We start from the raw sequence: 18453 nt of genomic DNA on the forward strand, positions 1-18453 counted from the left end.
GTTAGCTATACAACCAATTTATCGATCATCTAAGATGACTTGCGTCCTCATCATAATTAAAGGTCTCATTAATCTCATCTGCACTTTCATTGTTTATATTGCATGTTGCTGTTCTATGTAAAGTATAATGTATTTTCTTCCCCTTTAGATAACTTTTTCCAGCATTAATTTGAAAAATACAGATGTACTGCTGTAGACATCTGGTTTTGGGTTCTGTGCTCAGTAACCCTCGCTCTTTCTGCAGAGCTTTGGCCAACAAAAACAAAGAATCAAAAAAGGGCTCATCACTCTCCATGGAGGAGCAGTTTGTTTGTGCCATGAACCAATTCATATCACTCTCTGCTTGCCACATTCTAACTGGTTAAGTCACTAATTGAAGACTCTATTGCAGAAAATGCTCAGGAGGCAATTCCGTACACTGAAAGCCCAAGGAAGACTCCCACTAGACCTCCCTCTGAGACCAATGAAGGCCTGGCTCCTGGCAGGGAAAAGAGTCTTCTTGGAGTGAGTGCAGTGTTCTCAGACTATTTTTGAATTGTACGAAACGTTATACTTCATTTAGGTAACTTGAGTTTATCACATCATTAGACAAGTGTAAATGATAACACTAATGTATCAAAATATATTAGACGACAGCAATAGTTTGATAGATAGTGTAGACAGACATAGTCTGATACATTTCCATATTCATATGAAGGCGTGAGACAGAGACATGGAAGAGATGGAGGAAGGTCTGTGTAGCTGAATTGGTGAGGACTATGTAGAGCAAACAGTACACCCACTGTAAAGCCCTTAAGATATCAGCAAGCTCATTTTTGGACCAAAAGAGAAAAACAGTAGCTATCAGTTCAAATTAATAATTTCTCACATCATTTCAATGATGGACCAGTGTCCAGTCTCACCCGATACATCAACAGTCTGTTAATGGCATATTATGTTGTTACATAGACTTGGAATGCAAAGAGGGGCCTGGAATTACAGGAGACAGAGAGAGTTATCCTGGTCAGTTGCCAGAGAGTTCAGGATGAATTAAGGATGTCTGATTTCACTGTGGACACGGCGCCCAACGAAGCCATCCAGCTTCTGAAAGAGGAGTTTTGGAAGTTGAACTTCTTGCACCTAAAGGATGAGACATGCCAGGCCACTGAGGTAAGACATAAGAGCCATCTGCAATGCCAATATTGTTTCTTTGAATAAAATGTCAAGCATCTTTGTCAATTCTGTGTATAAAATGGTGTTCAAAGTTGGTCAATGTTACAGTCAACTTTGGATGTCTTTGGTTTGTTGTATTTGTGAAGTAGCTATAGGATAGTTATGTATGTCTCTGTCCATTTACAGCTCACTGAGCTGTATGGACATTCTGAGACCTCTTCAAAGGAAACTCTAATTGAAGAGAAAAGTCCAAAGACCAAGTGCACGTCCAGCGTCGTTGGGGCTGCTGACATTGACAACACCAATGAGGAGGCTTCAGAGGAGTCTCTGAATAACAATGTGGTGGACGTTCAGGATGAGTCGCTGGCCCTGGTCAGTGTGGAGAAAGACGCTGCTGGAGATGGAAAGGTCCTCAGCAAGGTGGTGAAGCCCAAAGGGTGTCTGAAGGAGAGCTGCAAAGATCAGCTAACCCCAACAATCTATGATATGATTACGGAACTACCAAAGGTAAGGAACAAGAAGCCTGTTTCGGAAATGAAAGGTCAAGTGTCTTTGCAAGTTGGGTGTATCAGAGATGTCTCAAGCGGGACAATTATACAAATAAGCTGCTATAATCTTTGACTTTGGATGTCTGTGGTATGTTTTGTGAAAAAGGACAGATATCTGTTTTGTTCTTACTCTTTCATTGCTCTGCATTGTCTGCTTAGTCCTATTTCGGATCCACTGAGAGCCTTCCTGAGATGTGTCTCAGAGGTCCAAAGGTGTGCAGTGGAGTGCCTGATGTGTCAAATGCAGTGGGAGAGGTGTCCAGTGACACAATGACGACTGAAGCTGCTGAAGACCTTCTGGACACTGGAAATGTCCTGAGAAAGGTGGTGCAGCTATCCACCCAGAGCCATGCTGAGGTGTGCAATGGAGAGGCTGAGCTGTGCAGAGGTCCTGAGGTGTGCAGCAGAGGTCCTGAGGTGTGCAGCAGAGGTCCTGAGGTGTGCAGCGGAGGTCCTGAGGTGTGCAGCAGAGGTCCTGAGGTGTGCAGTGGAGTCCCTGAGGTGTCAAACCCAGTGGAAGAGGTGTCCAGTGATACAAAGACAGAGGCTGCTGAAGAACTTCGGGACACTGAAAATGTCCTCAGCAAGGTGGTGAAATCCAAAGGGTGGCTGAAGGAGGGCTGGGAAGATCAGCTGACCAAAGACTTCAATGATATGATTGCAAGACTCCCAAAGGTAAGGAACAAGAAGCCTGTTTCGTGAATGAAAGGTCAACTGTCTATCTAAGTGGGGTGCATCAGGGTTGTCTGAAACTGGACAATATTATAAATGAGCTACTATAATCTTTGACTTTGGATGTCTGTGGTATGTTTTGTGAAACAGCTAAAGGACATATATGTGTTGTTCTTACTCTTGCACTGCTCTGCATGGTCTGTTTAGTCCTATTTTGGATCCAACGAGAGCCTTCCTGAGGTGTGCAGCGGAGTGCCCGAGGTGTCGAACGCAGCGGAAGTGGTGCGCAGTGACACAAAGAAGCAAAAGAAAAATGGCGTTCTACGATGCTTCCGACGTGTGTGGAAGTTTTTCACATGCACCAACAGCCTCCCAAAAGAGGAGTGACTCAAGCACACACAACTCCGGGTCACACTTTCTCCACCATCTCCCCCTTTCCTTCCAACTGGCTCTTTTTAATAATACAAATAAAGGGGATCTGAACCACAACAAAAAACCTGTTTTCATGAGTGTTTTTCATATGACTTACTATAGTATGAAGAATGCTTTAAATAACACTTACTAATTAACTATCCAGACAATTAAGATGTTTTAGAAGTGCTTAAGTATGCATTAATCACAGTATTATTGCATTACACACTAGTAAATATGTACGAAATCATTTGAGACACTTTGCATATTAATGTAAGTTTGTGGTTGAATGGCTCTACTGTGGGCTATTTTCCTAATCAAAACCAAATCACAACTTTATTTGCAGAGCACATTTCTTACAGATGATGCATTTCAAAATGCATAGAATATAAAAAGTTAGAAATATAAAAATGAGAAATGAAAATAGTAAAACAATCACAGTGGACATGAGAGACTAACGCACTAAAATAAATGAAAATAAATAAGATAAATACAATGGGGTAAAATAGATAGTAGGACTAAGCAAAAGCACGGCTAAGTAGCTCTTCAAAATGTCTCCAGTTTCTGAGGCCCTCGGATCCTCCGGCAGGCTGTTCCAAAGGCCAGGACCATAGTGGCTGAAGGCAGCCTCACCACACGTTTTGTTTCTCACCATTGGAACAACTAAAAGACCCGTGCCAGAGGATCTGAGGGACCGACCGGGCACATACAGTATCTTAAAAGCATGTCAGACATGTACTCAGGTGCAGGGCCACGTAGTGCTTTTAAAATCAATTATAAAACTACAGGCAACCAACGCAGGGATTTAAAATAGTTGTTACAGTATGTTCAATTGTATCTCCTGACAACAGTTCAGTTGTATTGGTGTAATAGTGCCCTCCAGTGTTTCTGAGTAAAGGTTTAGATAAATGATGGTTGTCGTGGTGGGGCTTTGACAAAGCTATTGGAATTTGCTAGTATGTCTTCTAAGTCAGTTTTAGGTTGCAAAAGGAGACATTTCAAAGGAGGATCCACAACTCAAAGGAGAGTACTTTGAAAATGGTTCTCTGGTCTGGCACTGATCAGAGAGAACTGTATTGTGGAAACCTGTTTTCACCTATCCAATGGTGTTGGATCAGATTTCTTGGCTGTCGGTCCAATTCAAACTCACAGTCACAATCTGATGAAACACACATTGACCAGTGTGTGAGATTGAAGTATTTAACAGGTGCATGTGTCACAACTGTGCAGCATCAACACAGGAAGTGGTTTAGAGTCTTTCAAACCTGTTCGGCTGGCAGGAAGTGCCGCTGGTTTAGACAGGAAACTGAGCCCAACAGCCGCTGAACACAAACAACCACATGTATCTGTGTCAGATGACCCACAGATGGTGATGATGTTCTATTAAATGTCAGTCAATAAATATTCTACATCTTGTTGTCGTTAATGTATGAATTTCAGGTTTGATCGGAATAGTTGATAGAACTGGTGAATGTGACAGGCCCCTAGACAGAGTTGTAAAATGGATGTCTCAGCTTCCCATTATTATGATAGGATCAGATCAGATGTCTCAATCAGTGTTTTAAATTTAAAAAAAGAGAGAAAGTTGTGAAGAAATACGAGCCATCTGTGTAAAAGGAAGGTACAGATGCAAACAATTAATATCTAGGCTAAATAAACAGAATCAGAACCAAGCATGTATTTACATTTCATATACATGATAGAGTTGGCAAGTGGGTAGGACATTTGAAAACTCTCTCTGTTCCTCTCTGGCGCTTTCAAATTGATCGGGTGAACTGACACACTTCCTGTGAGGTGGAGGACAACTACACAGACTAAACCTCCATTTTAGTTACCTAAACCATACATGTGAAGAGGTCCTGGGGATTTTATGAGGAGAGGAATTTAACAATACTCTGTTCAAGACAAGGGGCCATTACAGAGAGGGTGGGAGGATTTGAGGTAAAGTAAAAAGAGAACTCTCGGATAGGATGGCAAGGGAAAGAAGGAGAGAGGTGAGAGAGCAGAGAGGCCAGTCAGAATACTCAGATACATGAAGAAGAAAAACAAAAAGGTAGTGACACTCTGAAAGGAAGCAACCGCTGAGTGTGGGAGGTTGAGGGCGTGAATACTCACAGCAAAGGAACTACACACGAAGCAGTCAGACAGATGTTGCCAGATGACATTTTGGAACACAGAAATCAAAAAAAGAATCAAGAAAGAAAACACTTAGTCATCCTAAGTGATTACATTTTGATGAGACCTTAAGTAGGGAGGTAAGGACGACCTATTCCATTCTTGAAAACAGTGAGAGGAGCAAGCTAAAAAATAAGATAGCCACAAATACCAAGATGAAAATGGGCACAAACCAGGAGGCTGAATCTGAGCCAGAAGATAAACAGATTGCAGAGGAGACGGGCCCCACAGAGGAGGAGAAGGAGACACCTGCTGAGCATCCTCAAGACGCCCCTCCTCCTGAGGATGTCGACCCTCTCAACACCTACAAGTGGCACACTGGAGCCAAGGCAGCAACCCTCGACGGGACGAGGGGAGAGGGTGGAGAGACAGCATCAACAACAATAGAGAAGATGGAGAAGACCTCCACCACCAAATGGAGTAATAAGATGCAGAACTGGCGGAAAGCCCTGAGCGAGGACCCCGGGGACAAAGCCTCAACCGCTGGACGAGGAGGGGAGACCCCCAGGCTGGAGAAGAACCCTGCCTGCAGGAAAAACCCCTTCAGAAGGGCCCAGTCTGAGCCTCCAGGGTCGCTGTTCACTACCTTGTCCCCTTCCTCTTCAGCCCAGGCAACATCGGGACCGGGGGCAAGCGCAGAGGAATCGGAACCATCCCCCACGGACACGCCACAGAAAGGGGGCGGAGGGGCACTGTTCAGGAAGTACATACGCACCGTCTCCCAGAAGCTCAAGAGGCCCCGGTTGCTGAGCAGAAACAGCACCTCAACCCTCCTACAAGGTGAAGGCGCAGAATGTACACCACACCATTGCCTTGTTATCTGAATGCACACCTAGCACCACACATGACAGTACTATGCTCTTTCTTCTGGTTTTTAAGACGTCCAACATCACTGTCTGTGAACCGTTTTGAGTACAGTTTTAAATTCTAGGTTTGAATTTGTATAGTTTAGTTAGTCTCCCCATTTTAGTCTAGTTTAGATGTTCAGTAATTTTACTTCAGTGAAATGCTGACATCTGGTGTTGTATACATGGCATTTAGTCTGAATCTAAGAACCCATGATGAAGGTAGACATGGTTAGTAAGCATTTTACACTTTAAAGAATGAGTTTGCATAAAACCAAAAGCATTATAAATCAACCATACAGTCAGAGATCATTTTGAGTGGACTTCTCAGTCGGTCTATTCACCTAGGAGACGAGAATACACCTGAAGGTACAGGTATGGATTTTTATTTTTTTAAGTACAGTATGTGATGTGATTTAAGAGAAGTTAATACAGCCATACTTAGAATAGAAAACAAACTGACACAGGATGTGTGAGAGTTGTGGTTCATCATAGATGGAGAGCGAGGAGGGGGCGGAGAAGATAGCGTCAAAACTAACTAGAAATGGGAGTGGCCATGTGCACAGTGTCAGATAACGACATCATGCCACAATTAGTCAGAATGTAAAACATCCAAGCCCCAGCGTGTGCACTCAATTATCCCCCAGAACGACCATTGCTGGTTTCCTCAGATTATATTGTAATCAGGAAAACTCAGAGAGCTCCACTTGTGCCAATGTCAGACACAGAAATAGAGTTAAAATAACTGTGTCCAATCAGAAGCATGACTAGGGTCATCAAAATGAGTCAAATTAGTGGCCTCTATTGTAGACCATGTCACCCAACTGTAGTTAGTTGTGTCACACAGACAGTTCCAATTTAAAGGCCAGGATTTCAAGCGACTATTGAAGTGATTTGGTCCATCCCATTCTGCACTGATCTACTGTGCTGTTGTCATGGTGTGTGTGTTTGTGTGTATAGATGCGGGTGGGAGCGGGCCTGCAGCTGCGTCCCAAGAGCTAGCCAGGCTGTCATGGGCCCCTCCCCAGGACGTCCCCATTTGGGACATCAACAACTGTGTCCTGGAGGACGGACAGATCCTCATCACCCCGGAGGAAGAGGTACACGACACAGACCGCTCACATCACCAACACTGAACATTTCACCACACTTAACACTGCACTTCCATTAAACAACATGGAGTCAACACGTTGAAGCATTGCAATTAACAGTTAGTACTATTACTGGGAGCACTGCACTCTCAATGGAAACTCACTCTTGACTGTGTGAAGTTGACAGTCATGGCTTCTCTCTGGGTTATTATGTGAGTGTGCATCTCTTCTACTCCCTCTCTCAGCCAGTGATGTGGACCCGGAACCGAGTCAGCAGCTGCCTGTCAAACCTCAGCATGCAGAACCTGGCAGATGTCAACATGGGTTAGTACGCCACATGGCTTTAGACAAGAGGAGTGTTTCATATGAATGGGGTTCCTGGAACTGTGATCAATACCTTGCTTTCTCTAGTAGCTTTCCTAATGTCGTCATCAGAGACACAAAGGAGATACAACAGTGAAGTCCACTTTCTCATCAAAATGGCTGATCCGTAGAAATACAGACAGAGCGAGACTGAGTCAGGGATGTCTTTGCAAGGAGAACATCCAAATCGGCAGCATCACAACCACTAGAGAGTCTAGCAGAGTAGCGGTAGAGCAGGCACAGAGGAAATAGCTGACGTGATTATGCTTGCGAGTGGCTTTCAAATTGTTTCCTCAAAATTTGGGGGGGTAGATACCATCGCATCTGTGTGTTCCAGAAGACCAGTCAGGGCTGGTTGAGAAGAAGCAGTGTTTGTAGCGTGGCTTCTCTCACTCATGTTCCTTTTATTAGTATTAGCTTGTGGACTTAGTCCGGCTATAGAATATTAGATATTGATTCGTTCTATGCGATGCCTACATTGGCAAGGCCCATTTGGTGAAGAGAGGAGAACCATGAGTTGTGAAACAGTGTTCACTCTTACGTGTGATTAGGAGGGTTCGACAGATCTCTCTCTCGCTCTCTCAATGATGGGATTTAGACGCTGGATTGCATGTGGAGGCGCATTGGGTAAGCAAAGGATTAGATTCCAAGAATTGTGTACGTTTATTTGTACGGTCACAATTGCTATTGATCCCTACAAATCTTTTACTTGATTATGTCTACGAAGTAGAATATCAAAAGGTGAATTTTTAACGAACGCTCTGAGGAAAAGTGATGTACTGTGTAATGGCTTTAGTTACGGCCATAGGTACATTTATTATTTTCGCCAAAAAAAGTGTTTCAATGGTTGTTTTATTGACATGGTGTGACACCACGGCTGATTTTCTGCTCTGCAGTGGTAGGGTTTTAGTAGTCTCTAAACCAAGTAAATCAATGTCTGAGGCTGCACTTGCAAGGTTCCTGCCCTGTCTAGGCCACGAGATAAAAGTCATATCCGGTGTGACTGTCTGAACACTTATCAAAGGTTGACTCATTTTGAACACTGAGCCTAGTCATCCCTCAACCGTCTTACGTTAGACATTTCTTACTGTTGGAGAGACTTAAAGCTAAAGTGGTGAACAATAACATTTCAAAGCCGGCGTACTAATGTTCAGTTATACAGAACATGTACTGTTCTAGATTAGTTAGTCAAACTCAGTCTGAATAATCTTCAGCCTTGCAGCCTCCTCGATTTGAGCAGTTATTTGTTCGGTCTTCAGAGGAAATGCAGAAAGGGGGAAATGATTACACTTCCCCTGTTGGTTTCAGAGGACCGCAATTTAGTTTTTGGGGGAGATTAGATCAACCACTGGTTGTCTCTCCCCAATGGTTTCCAGATAAACAGGAAAATGTACACACGTACATATGTAAGACGTGAGTGATATGTAACAAGATAAACAGTATATTTATATGTTTATTTGGCGCAACAATAAGAGACAACCCACAATGCCCACTTCACGCCTGAGACGCTCTGATAAAAGGTTGCCATTTTTTTTCGAGGGAGGGATCATGTCAAGCCAAAAACTGTGTTTACATGCTATCTGTGTGCATCTCTTGGACCTGCAGAATGCAGCCCTGACCACATGTCCCCCACTGGAGCCCCCAGACTGAAGAGCCAAGATGGAGGAGTGAAGGTGAGCACTGCATACTCCACAGATAAAACACTGTTATTACATGATTCATGACAGCTCTGGATTTCCTGAGGATTCTGTATGACTCAGGGCCTGCTAATCAGTATGCCCCTGGGGATGAATTGAACTTCATCTATCCATCTCTCCCTCCCCCTCTTTAATTGTCTTCTTCCTGCCCTCTGTCTCTAGGGGCTGATCAAGCGGCGTTTCTATGGTGGAGCCATGCGAAAGAGCAATACCCAGTTAAACACAATAGGGTTGAACAAAGGGAGCAGGTATGTGGTCAGTCTCATAGTGCTCTTGGTGTGCAAGGCAGGCTGTTCCTCCTTGACTCCTCTGATCTCCTCCTCCCTGTCTGTTCAGCAGGCTCCATGGCTCACGGGAGTCCGTGTCCATCCCAGTCAGCGCTGCAGGAAACCTGGATCTGAGTGCAGACACCAGTACGGTCATCAGGCCTGTACACAGCTCCATCCTGGGGGAGAAGTACTGCTTTGAGGTAGGGCTGACCTTTGACCTGTAACTTCTATACTCGTCCCATGTCTTAAAGTGATTTGACCAGGTTCATGTTAAATACTGCCCAATAACATCTTTGCCTCACTCTGTCCTGTCATGTATTGACTGATGGCATTTTCCACCTTCACATTGACATCCTAGGTGATAAACTCAGAGACCAACCACTGTTTTGGGTGCACCTCAGCTGCTGAGCGAGACCGCTGGATAGAGGACCTGAGACGGGCTGCTCAGCCCAATAAGGTAAAGAAACTATTTAAAAACATTCATCTTCCATACCAATTAAAGGAAAAGTTATTTTTTACAACCAAATCACAAAAAAAACACCAAAAAATGTAAATGGCATGTTATTTCACTTGTTTTTGTGAAACTTATCCCAAACAGCAAATCATTTCCTCATCCTTGTTGTATGTTATGGGGGCCCGAAAAAAAACAAAGGCTCCAAAAACACCCAAATATGTCCTTTTAGAAACAGCAAATATCTCAGGGTAGTGATGCAGGTCTTTAAATGAATATACATGAAATTACGCCACTCCAAAGTTGATCCGCAACGTTATATTCCCTTTTGTGTGACTCAAGTGGTCTCCCCTATCCAGCTGTTCCATTCTTCATGTAGCCTGCTTCTACAGGTAACTGCCATCACGAGCCACCAGAACAGCTTCAATGAGCCTTGGCATAGATTCTACAAGTGTCTGGAACTTCCTATGTGGACGCACCCCATGCCTTCAATATACAGTACTTTGTATCCCTTATAAGTGTTTTTATTTTATTTTGGCAGTTACTTATAGAATGGAGAGGAACCACTGGAGTCACAACAAAATTGAATATTATTATAAAAAAATATAAAAAAGATAAAAAAGAAAACGTATCCTTCAATGTATGCCATATTGCCATGATATCATAGGAATCCATATTGTATACTCTCTGATTGATGTTCTAACATGTTCCGTCTCCGTTAGGACAACTGTGAGCGGACAGAGAACTCCCTCAGTCTGTGGGTGAACGAGGCCAAGGACTTGCTCCCCAAGAGGCGATACTACTGCGAGCTGCACCTGGACGGCACTCTGTTCGCCCGCACCAGCAGCCGAGCCGTGGGCAAGTCTTCCCATCACTCCAGTTTAGCTGGTGATGGGTCCTCTGGTGGGGTGCTTGGGGGCAGCGGGGGTGTGGTCGGAGGCTGCCAGCTGTTCTGGGGAGAGTTTTTTGAGCTGGACAACTTGCCGTCGGTCTCCCAGATCACCCTGCACCTCTTCCGTGACGAGGAACCCAAGAAGAAGCGTCACTCCCGGGATGAGTCCACCCTGCATCCCCTTGGCAGTGTGGCCATATCCCTGGCCGACATCCGTGGAAGGGCCTTCCAGGAGAAGTGGCACCCAATCATTCCCTACAAGACGTCTGGTGCCGGCGGGACGAAGGAGCAACTGGGGCCCCAAGCGTCGCTCCGTGTCAAGGCCCGCTTTCAAAACCTGCAGGTGCTGCCCATCGAGAAGTATAAGGAGTTTGCAGAGTTTGTGACAGTGGATTATGTGGGCATGTGTAGGAACCTGCAGCCACTGCTGTCTGTCAGGGAGAAGGAGGAACTAGCCGGGGCACTGGTCCACGTCTTGCAAAGCATTGGCAAGGCCAAGGTAAGAAAACAAAAGGGTGACCGCTGGGTCATGATAAGCATTTAAAGTAGACCTTTACAATAGTCAGCTAGTCATAACTTGCTAAAAGCGCTTATTCTGTGTGTTTATGTTCCAGGAGTTCCTTATTGAGTTGGGTAGTGCAGAGGTGGAACGCCTTGGGGAGAAAGAGGCATTGATCTTCAGGGAGAACACGCTGGCCACCAAGGCCATTGATGAGTACATGAAGCTGGTGGGGCAGAAGTACCTCATCGACACCTTGGGTAAGGAATATCTGTGGTTGAGATCAGCTTTTAAGCTTTTGGAAATACAATTTTTCCCCCTGGGTAACAGTGGATCTGTTTTAACACTTTCTTAGACCTTCCTTTTAGAAAACTGTTGCCATGCAAAACTGTGCCCTTGCTCGTCTTACAGGGGACTTCATCACTCGACTGTATGCCTCAGTAGAGAGCTGTGAAGTGGACCCTCTCAAATGCCCCGCCTCTGAGCTGTCAAACAACCAGCGTCACCTGAAGGAGAGGTGTGAGGACGCAGTGCAGAAAATCACTGAGATGCACGGGTGAGGGACAAAGAGACCTGATGGGAAACGATATATAAAGACAGAACATAGGGGGGAGCAGTCTTAGCCAGAAGAATGCTATCAAATGAGCGCCAATTCATATTCATTCACAGAAAATCCAAGGCTGTAACTGACCGATCTCGCCACGGTTTACCTCGCAGGTCTTTCCCTGAAGAGCTTAACAGGATCTTCTCCAGCTGGGTGAAGCTGTGCGAGGAGCAGGGACGACCTGAAATCGGCCAGCGCCTCATCTCTGCCTCGCTATTCCTCCGTTTCCTGTGTCCCGCCATCCTCAGCCCCTCCCTGTTTGGTCTGACACAGCCCTACCCAGAGCCGGCCACCCTGCGCACCCTCACCTTCACCGCCAAGGTCATCCAGAACCTGGCCAACTTCACCCTGTGAGTGTGTGGGGCTTCACCTCTGTCTACACCCCATCATACTTCATCTATGTAGCCATGGATACCAACATTAGACATAAGCTACTAGATACATTCCCTAATATACCCCCAAAACATCTGACACAATGATGGAAATAATATACTTGACAATCATTCAATTCTTCAAACTATGTGGTCCAAGTCAAGAATAAACATCTTCTCTCCATATTCCCAAACCAAACGTTCCCTCCTTCAACACTAACCAATTTCCCATTCTCTTCCATTAACAGGTTTGGGGAGAAGGAGGAGTACATGCTGTTCATGAATGACTTCCTGCAGCAGCACTGGGAGAGGATGAGGTGCTTCCTTCAGACAGTGTCCAGCCCAGACATAGAGATCCCAATGACATCCTTCGATGGCTATGTTGACTTGCCTCTGCGTCTGGCTGTCCTACACAGCCTGCTGGTCGACATAATTTCCCCAATGAAGCAGGTAGGCATAAATCAACTGAATCAAAAGGCAAGGATCATGCCATGACATTCCTGTATTTCTATATTCTTGCTACCAGTCACTTTTCAGCCCTGTTTACATGTACACTATCGTTCAAAAGTTTGGGGTCACTAGAAATGTCCTTGTTTTTGAAAGAAAATCAAAAAGAATTGTCCATTAAAATAACATCAAATTTATCAGAAATACAGTGTCGACATTGTTGATGTTGTAAATGACTATTGTCTAAACCTGGCCTTCTTTAGACTAGTTGAGTATCTGGAGCATCAGCATTTGTGGGTTCGATTATAGGCTCAAAATTGTTTATTCTTGTTCTGAGAAATGAAGGCTATTCCATGTGAGAAATTGCCAAGAAACTGAAGATTGGAGTAGTACACAGCGTTGCATGCATTCACAGAACAGTGCAAACTGGCTCTAAACAGAATAGAAAGAGGAGTGGGAGGCTCCGGTGCACAACTGAGCAAGAGGACAAGTACATTAGAGTGTCTAGTTTGAGAAACAGGCGCCTCACAAGTCCTCCCACTCCTCTTTCTATTCTGGTTAGTGCCAGTTTGAGACAGCCTTTAGGGAGGAGGTTAGAGACCAACCTGGCTGTGTAGTGCCAGGACAACAACCTCTCCCTCAACGTGATCAAGACAAAGGAGCTGATCGTGGACGACAGGAAAAGGAGGGCCAAGAACGCCCTCATTCACATGGGGCTGTAGTGGAGCGGGTTGTGAGCTTCAAGTTCCTTGGAGTCTAGATCACTAACAACCTGTCATGTTCCAAACACACCAAGACAGTTGTGAAGAGGGCAACGCCTATTCCCCCTCAGGAGACTGAACATACTTAGCATGGGTTGTCAGATCCTCAAAGAGTTCTACAGCTGCACCATCAAGAGCATCCTGACTGGTTGCATCACCGCTTAGTATGGTAACTGCTCGGCATCTGATTGTAGCACCTTGCAGAGGGTAGAGCATACAGCCCAGTGCATCACTGGGGCCAAGCTTCCTGCTATCCAGGACCTCGATAACAGACAGTGTCAGAGGAAGGCCCTAAAAATTGTCAAAGACTCCAGCCACCCAAGTCATAGACTATTCTCTCTGCTACTGCAAGGCAACTCTAGGTCTAAAAAGGCCCCATAACAGCTTCTACCTCCAAGCCGTAAGACTGCTAAACAGTTAATCAAATGGCTACTCGGACTATTTTCCTTTACCCATTTTATATGCTGCTGCTACACGCAGTTTATTATCAATGTATAGTCACTTTACCCCTACTTACATCACTTACTTACATTACCTCAATTAACCTGTACACCCGCACATTGACTCGGTACCGGTACCTCCTGGATATAGCCACGTTATTGTTATTTTATTGTGTTAATTTTTATTTGTATTATCTTTGTAGCAAACATTTCCTTTTTTTTTTTACTCTGCATTGTTTGTTAATAAGGGCTAAGGGCTTGTAAGTAAGCATTTAATGATAAGGTCTACTCCACCTGTTGTATTTCTGGCACATGTGACAAATACAGTTTGATTTGTTATTGAATACTGCAGTGCTGGGTAGTGCTTGCAAATGAAGCATTTCACTGTATTTTTGCATGTGACAAATAAAACTGCAAAACGAAGCTGAGACCGCCCGTGGTAAGGTTAAGTGGGGCGGCGGGGTAGCCTAGTGGTTAGAGCGTACAAATCTGTCGTTCTGCCCGTTCTGCCTGTTGTGCTGCCATCATTGAAAATAAGAATTTGTTCTTAACTGACTTGCCTTGTTAAATAAAGGTCAAATAAAAAGTGGTAGCTAACATGCTGTTCATATCTCTTCCTCAGGACACCATAGACAAACTGCACCCTCTGCCTTCAATCCTGAACCAGATTACAGAATCTCTGGGCCCAGATGCTCTGCGGATTACTGTTAGCAGGTGAGGTTGGCGAGTGTCCTTAAGTGTATTGCACATAAGCATTTTTGTAGACCTGCTTGTGTGCATACACAGTTTCAATCTTCTTTACATCTCGCTTTATTGTCGTGATTTTTCTTTTTCACAACAGCCACATTGGTCAATCCAAGCCAACATATGTGCCCCCTAAAGACCTGGGTAAGTACAGCCCTCTGCACAACTCCCTGCAGCAGCTGCCTATGGATGTGAAGGGCAGCCAGCGGAAAGAAAGCTTTCAGAGGGGCAATCGAGACAGGAGGAGTGCCAGAGAGAGGAAGCCAGTATCCAGAACCCAGAGTGCGCCGCACAGACCGCCGGCGGACCCTAAACAGCTACGGAGGAGGAGGAGCAGCACTGAAAATCTGCCACTGGAGGACCAAGAGGCAGAGCAGGAAGCCAACCCTCCACTTGATATTTCATCACCACAGAACGTGAGTTTGGAAGTCTTGGTCATGTGGTTTCAATTGTCAACATTCAAACGCTCTATTTCATGTTGATATTATCCTTATGAAGTATATGGTTCATAGTCATAACCGAGCATTCTCATGTGGTTGTTCTGTTGAGGGTCGATGGGTGGGAGAAGTGATTGAATCTCATGAAAGCATCCCCTCTTCTTGTGTCAGAGCGTCGGTGTAAAGTCTCCTCCTGCCCCAGTGCCTTGGATCAAAGTGTCCCAGAACAAGGAGCCATACGAGAGGAAGGTAGAGAATGAAGAGATCAACCTACTGGACAGGGTGGGTTCATCTTCATATTATTTATCATCCAGTAACACTGGCTCCTTCCTCTTTTGCATTGATTACTTCAGCTCATCAAAGAAATACAGCAATGATGAAATTACTTGACCACCAGGATGTTGATTTGTGATTTAACCAGCATGCACAGGAGCTGTCGGAGCTCCGCCTGGGGGTGGAGCAGGTGACAGAGCGTGAGTTGGAAATGGCCAAGCGGCTGGAGGACTTCATTGTCCAAAGCCAAGATCAGAATGCAGTCTTGTTGGCTGAGGTTAACGAACTGCGGAATCTTCTGGCTGTCCGTGAGGAACAGCTCGCCAGCGCCACTTTCAGGTGAGACAGTGGAGTAAGAGGGACAGATCGAAAGGTCATAGCGTTTAATTCACAACCTTTCAAATGAATGAGAGTTTATTTGGTTTGAACATGAACTAAAATGCAATTGTTAAATCGGCGTCATAGGCTGGGGGTTATCGAGGAGGAGAGGGAGGAGGATGAGAGGAAGCTGATTGTCGCCGTGGCAGCAGCTGAACGAATGAACGTACTGGTAAGACTGGAGATATCTACCACAATCATTAAGATAAAGATGAGTGTTTAGGCTACATTTAAATTTTTGTTTCTCTGTTAGCTGGTAACATGACTTGAAAAGCTAAACTAAATGGAGCCGTTTGTTGCTGTGTGTTCTCAGGAGGAGCAGTTTGCAGACCTGCTGAAGGACAGGCACCAGCTCAGTGGAGACTACACCGGTGACCAGAACAACACACAGTACCCTGGGATCGGGACAAATCATGTCAACAGCAACTGAAGTCAGACTGGCAGCACAGAGTTGTAATACAGACACATGAGAAGTTTAGTCCCCATAGCTTTCATGTTCTTCCAAATACAAAAACACCCAAAATTATGTAATTATGCCTGATGGTTGGCTTACTTTCAGAAATACGGTAAATGTATGCATGAATCTTAAACTGTGTCCAATTGCAAAAACAGAAATGAACTAAAAAGTCACAGGTATGCTAAGCCTGTTTAACATAGCACTTACTGTGTACAATGTACTTCAAATATTTGTGGAATATTAGTTGATTTGACAGAAAGATGGATCTAATGGGAGTGTAGAAACCTAAACATCAATAACAGCCTACGGTAAGAAAAATTTCCCTCTCTGCAGTTTAACAAAATGAACATAAGGATACCAAATCAAATGTATTTATATAGCCCTTCGTACATCAGCTGATATCTCAAAGTGCTGTACAGAAACCCAGCCTAAAACCCCAAACAGCAAGCAATGCAGGTGTAGAAGCACGGTGGCTAGGACAAACTCCCTAGAAAGGCCAAAACCTAGGAAGAAACCTAGAGAGGAACCAGGCTATGAGGGGTGGCCAGTCCTCTTCTGGCTGTGCCGGGTGGAGATTATAACAGAACATGGCCAAGATGTTCAAATGTTCATAAATGACCAACATGGTCAAATAATAATAAATCACAGGCAGAACAGTTGAAACTGGAGCAGCAGCACAGCCAGGTGGACTGGGGACAGCAAGGAGTCATCATGCCAGGTAGTCCTGAGGCATGGTCCTAGGGCTCAGGTCCTCCGAGAGAAAGAAAGAAAGAATTAGAGAGAGCATACTTAAATTCACACAGGACACCGGATAAGACAGGAGAAGTACTCCAGATATAACAAACTGACCCTAGCCCCCCGACACAAACTACTGCAGCATAAATACTGGAGGCTGAGACAGGAGGGGTCAGGAGACACTGTGGCCCCATCCGATGATACCCCCGGACAGGGCCAAACAGGAAGGATATAACCCCACCCACTTTGCCAAAGCACAGCCCCCACACCACTAGAGGGATATCTTCAACCACCAACTTACCATCCTGAGACAAGGCCGAGTATAGCCCACAAAGATCTCCGCCATGGCACAACCCAAGGGGGGGCGCCAACCCAGACAGGAAGATCACATCAGTGACTCAACCCACTCAATTGACTCACCCCTCCTAGGGACGGCATGAAAGAGCACCAGTAAGCCAGTGACTCAGCTCCTGTAATAGGGTTAGAGGCAGAGAATCCCAATGGAAAGAGAGGAACCGGCCAGGCAGAGACAGCAAGGGCGGTTCGATGCTCCAGAGCCTTTCCGTTCACCTTCACACTCCTGGGCCAGACTACACTCAATCATATGACCCACTGAAGAGATGAGTCTTCAGTAAAGACTTAAAGGTTGAGACCGAGTTTGCGTCTCTCACATAGGTAGGCAGACCATTCCATAAAAATGGAGCTCTATAGGAGAAAGCCCTGCCTCCAGCTATTTGCTTAGATATTCTAGGGACAATTAGGAGGCCTGCGTCTTGTGACCGTAGCGTACGTGTAGGTATGTACGGCAGGACCAAATCAGAGAGATAGGTAGGAGCAAGCCCATGTAATGCTTTGTAGGTTAGCAGTAAAACCTTGAAATCAGCCCTTGCCTTGACAGGAAGCCAGTGTAGGGAGGCTAGCACTGGAGTAATATGATACCACACCTTGATATGTAATTAAATACATACTCTTTGCCCTATTTTGATACACCACTTCTCAGAATGTTGTCCATTTTCCATCCATTTTGAATTCAGATTTACAATTTCTGTTAATTTAATAAATAAAACTCATAAGCAATGTACCATTCAAAGTGTTTGTGTGAACTTATGTTGTGTGTGACTATGTGTTCTACTTGGTAAGAATGACTAAATTTCTATTGCTGAATAACAAAATAAACAGAATGTCCATGCAAGGAGTCAGAGAATAGTTTAATTGGTTTATTTGAGAGTATATACACACAGATATACGCTGTATACCCACTTTTTAGTGGGCATTGTGTATACTCACTTCTTAATCCCCAGTGACGCATATCAAAGTAGCGTAGAGGACGGTTGGAATGGGTTTCCCAAAAAACGTTTCAATTAAATGTTAAAGGGGAACACTAACAACAAGGCGGACACTAACAACAATCCTTTGGGCAAAAATGAAAGAACTGAGCAGATGCAAATGCCATTGTTTCCTGCAAGCATCCTAGCTAACTTTAGTTTATCTACTGAAACACATAGCCAGCAATACACTAACATAGCTACTACTGTGTTACAGTGGGGGGGAATCTAATTATGTAGCTAGCTAGGTAGGTAAACAACTACCGGTAGCCATATCTATCTATCTATTACAAAATAGGAGCTCTTTTGTATCTTGATTGTAAAACCTCTCTTTTAAGTTGTAGATATGGCTAGCTACTAAAAAGCAAGCTACAACATTACAACCAGCCACCTAAAATTAGGTTTAACAGCAAACA

The 18453-nt window shown here is 44.7% G+C and overlaps 2 protein-coding genes across 3 annotated transcripts; both read left to right on the top strand.

Moving 5' to 3' along the window:
* Nucleotides 1-4968: 4968 nt before the first annotated feature.
* On the top strand, nucleotides 4969-7336 carry LOC139370478 (uncharacterized). Its single transcript, XM_071109978.1, has 3 exons — nucleotides 4969-5738; nucleotides 6764-6903; nucleotides 7140-7336. Exons 1-3 carry the CDS (start codon nucleotides 5114-5116, stop codon nucleotides 7221-7223), a joined length of 849 nt encoding a protein of 282 aa, XP_070966079.1. The 5' UTR covers nucleotides 4969-5113; the 3' UTR covers nucleotides 7224-7336.
* A 264-nt stretch (nucleotides 7337-7600) lies between these two features.
* Nucleotides 7601-17796, top strand: LOC139370477 (ras GTPase-activating protein nGAP-like). Of its 2 annotated transcripts, none has more exons than XM_071109977.1 (16): nucleotides 7601-7884; nucleotides 8863-8930; nucleotides 9117-9202; nucleotides 9291-9423; nucleotides 9582-9680; nucleotides 10397-11065; nucleotides 11181-11325; nucleotides 11477-11621; nucleotides 11783-12019; nucleotides 12289-12490; nucleotides 14311-14402; nucleotides 14530-14848; nucleotides 15041-15151; nucleotides 15291-15481; nucleotides 15608-15692; nucleotides 15834-17796. In XM_071109977.1, exons 1-16 carry the CDS (start codon nucleotides 7842-7844, stop codon nucleotides 15948-15950), a joined length of 2742 nt encoding a protein of 913 aa, XP_070966078.1. In that variant the 5' UTR covers nucleotides 7601-7841; the 3' UTR covers nucleotides 15951-17796. The 2 variants fall into 2 exon arrangements, with proteins under 2 accessions (XP_070966078.1, XP_070966077.1); XM_071109976.1 differs by having other exon boundaries at nucleotides 7718-7884; nucleotides 9294-9423.
* Nucleotides 17797-18453: the final 657 nt, after the last annotated feature.

This window comes from Oncorhynchus clarkii, chromosome 17 (genome assembly GCF_045791955.1).
Source record: "Oncorhynchus clarkii lewisi isolate Uvic-CL-2024 chromosome 17, UVic_Ocla_1.0, whole genome shotgun sequence".
NCBI lineage: Eukaryota > Metazoa > Chordata > Actinopteri > Salmoniformes > Salmonidae > Oncorhynchus > Oncorhynchus clarkii.

Bases quoted from the DNA above. Each gene is read 5' to 3' on its own strand.
- LOC139370478 (XM_071109978.1), top strand. From the start codon at position 5,114: ATGAAAATGGGCACAAACCAGGAGGCTGAATCTGAGCCAGAAGATAAA. The intron at 5,739-6,763 runs GTGAAGGCGCAG...TTGTGTGTATAG, and splicing joins CACCTCAACCCTCCTACAAG to ATGCGGGTGGGAGCGGGCCT. The intron at 6,904-7,139 runs GTACACGACACA...TCCCTCTCTCAG, and splicing joins TCATCACCCCGGAGGAAGAG to CCAGTGATGTGGACCCGGAA.
- LOC139370477 (XM_071109977.1), top strand. From the start codon at position 7,842: ATGATGGGATTTAGACGCTGGATTGCATGTGGAGGCGCATTGG. The intron at 7,885-8,862 runs GTAAGCAAAGGA...TTGGACCTGCAG, and splicing joins TGCATGTGGAGGCGCATTGG to AATGCAGCCCTGACCACATG. The intron at 11,622-11,782 runs GTGAGGGACAAA...TTTACCTCGCAG, and splicing joins AAAATCACTGAGATGCACGG to GTCTTTCCCTGAAGAGCTTA.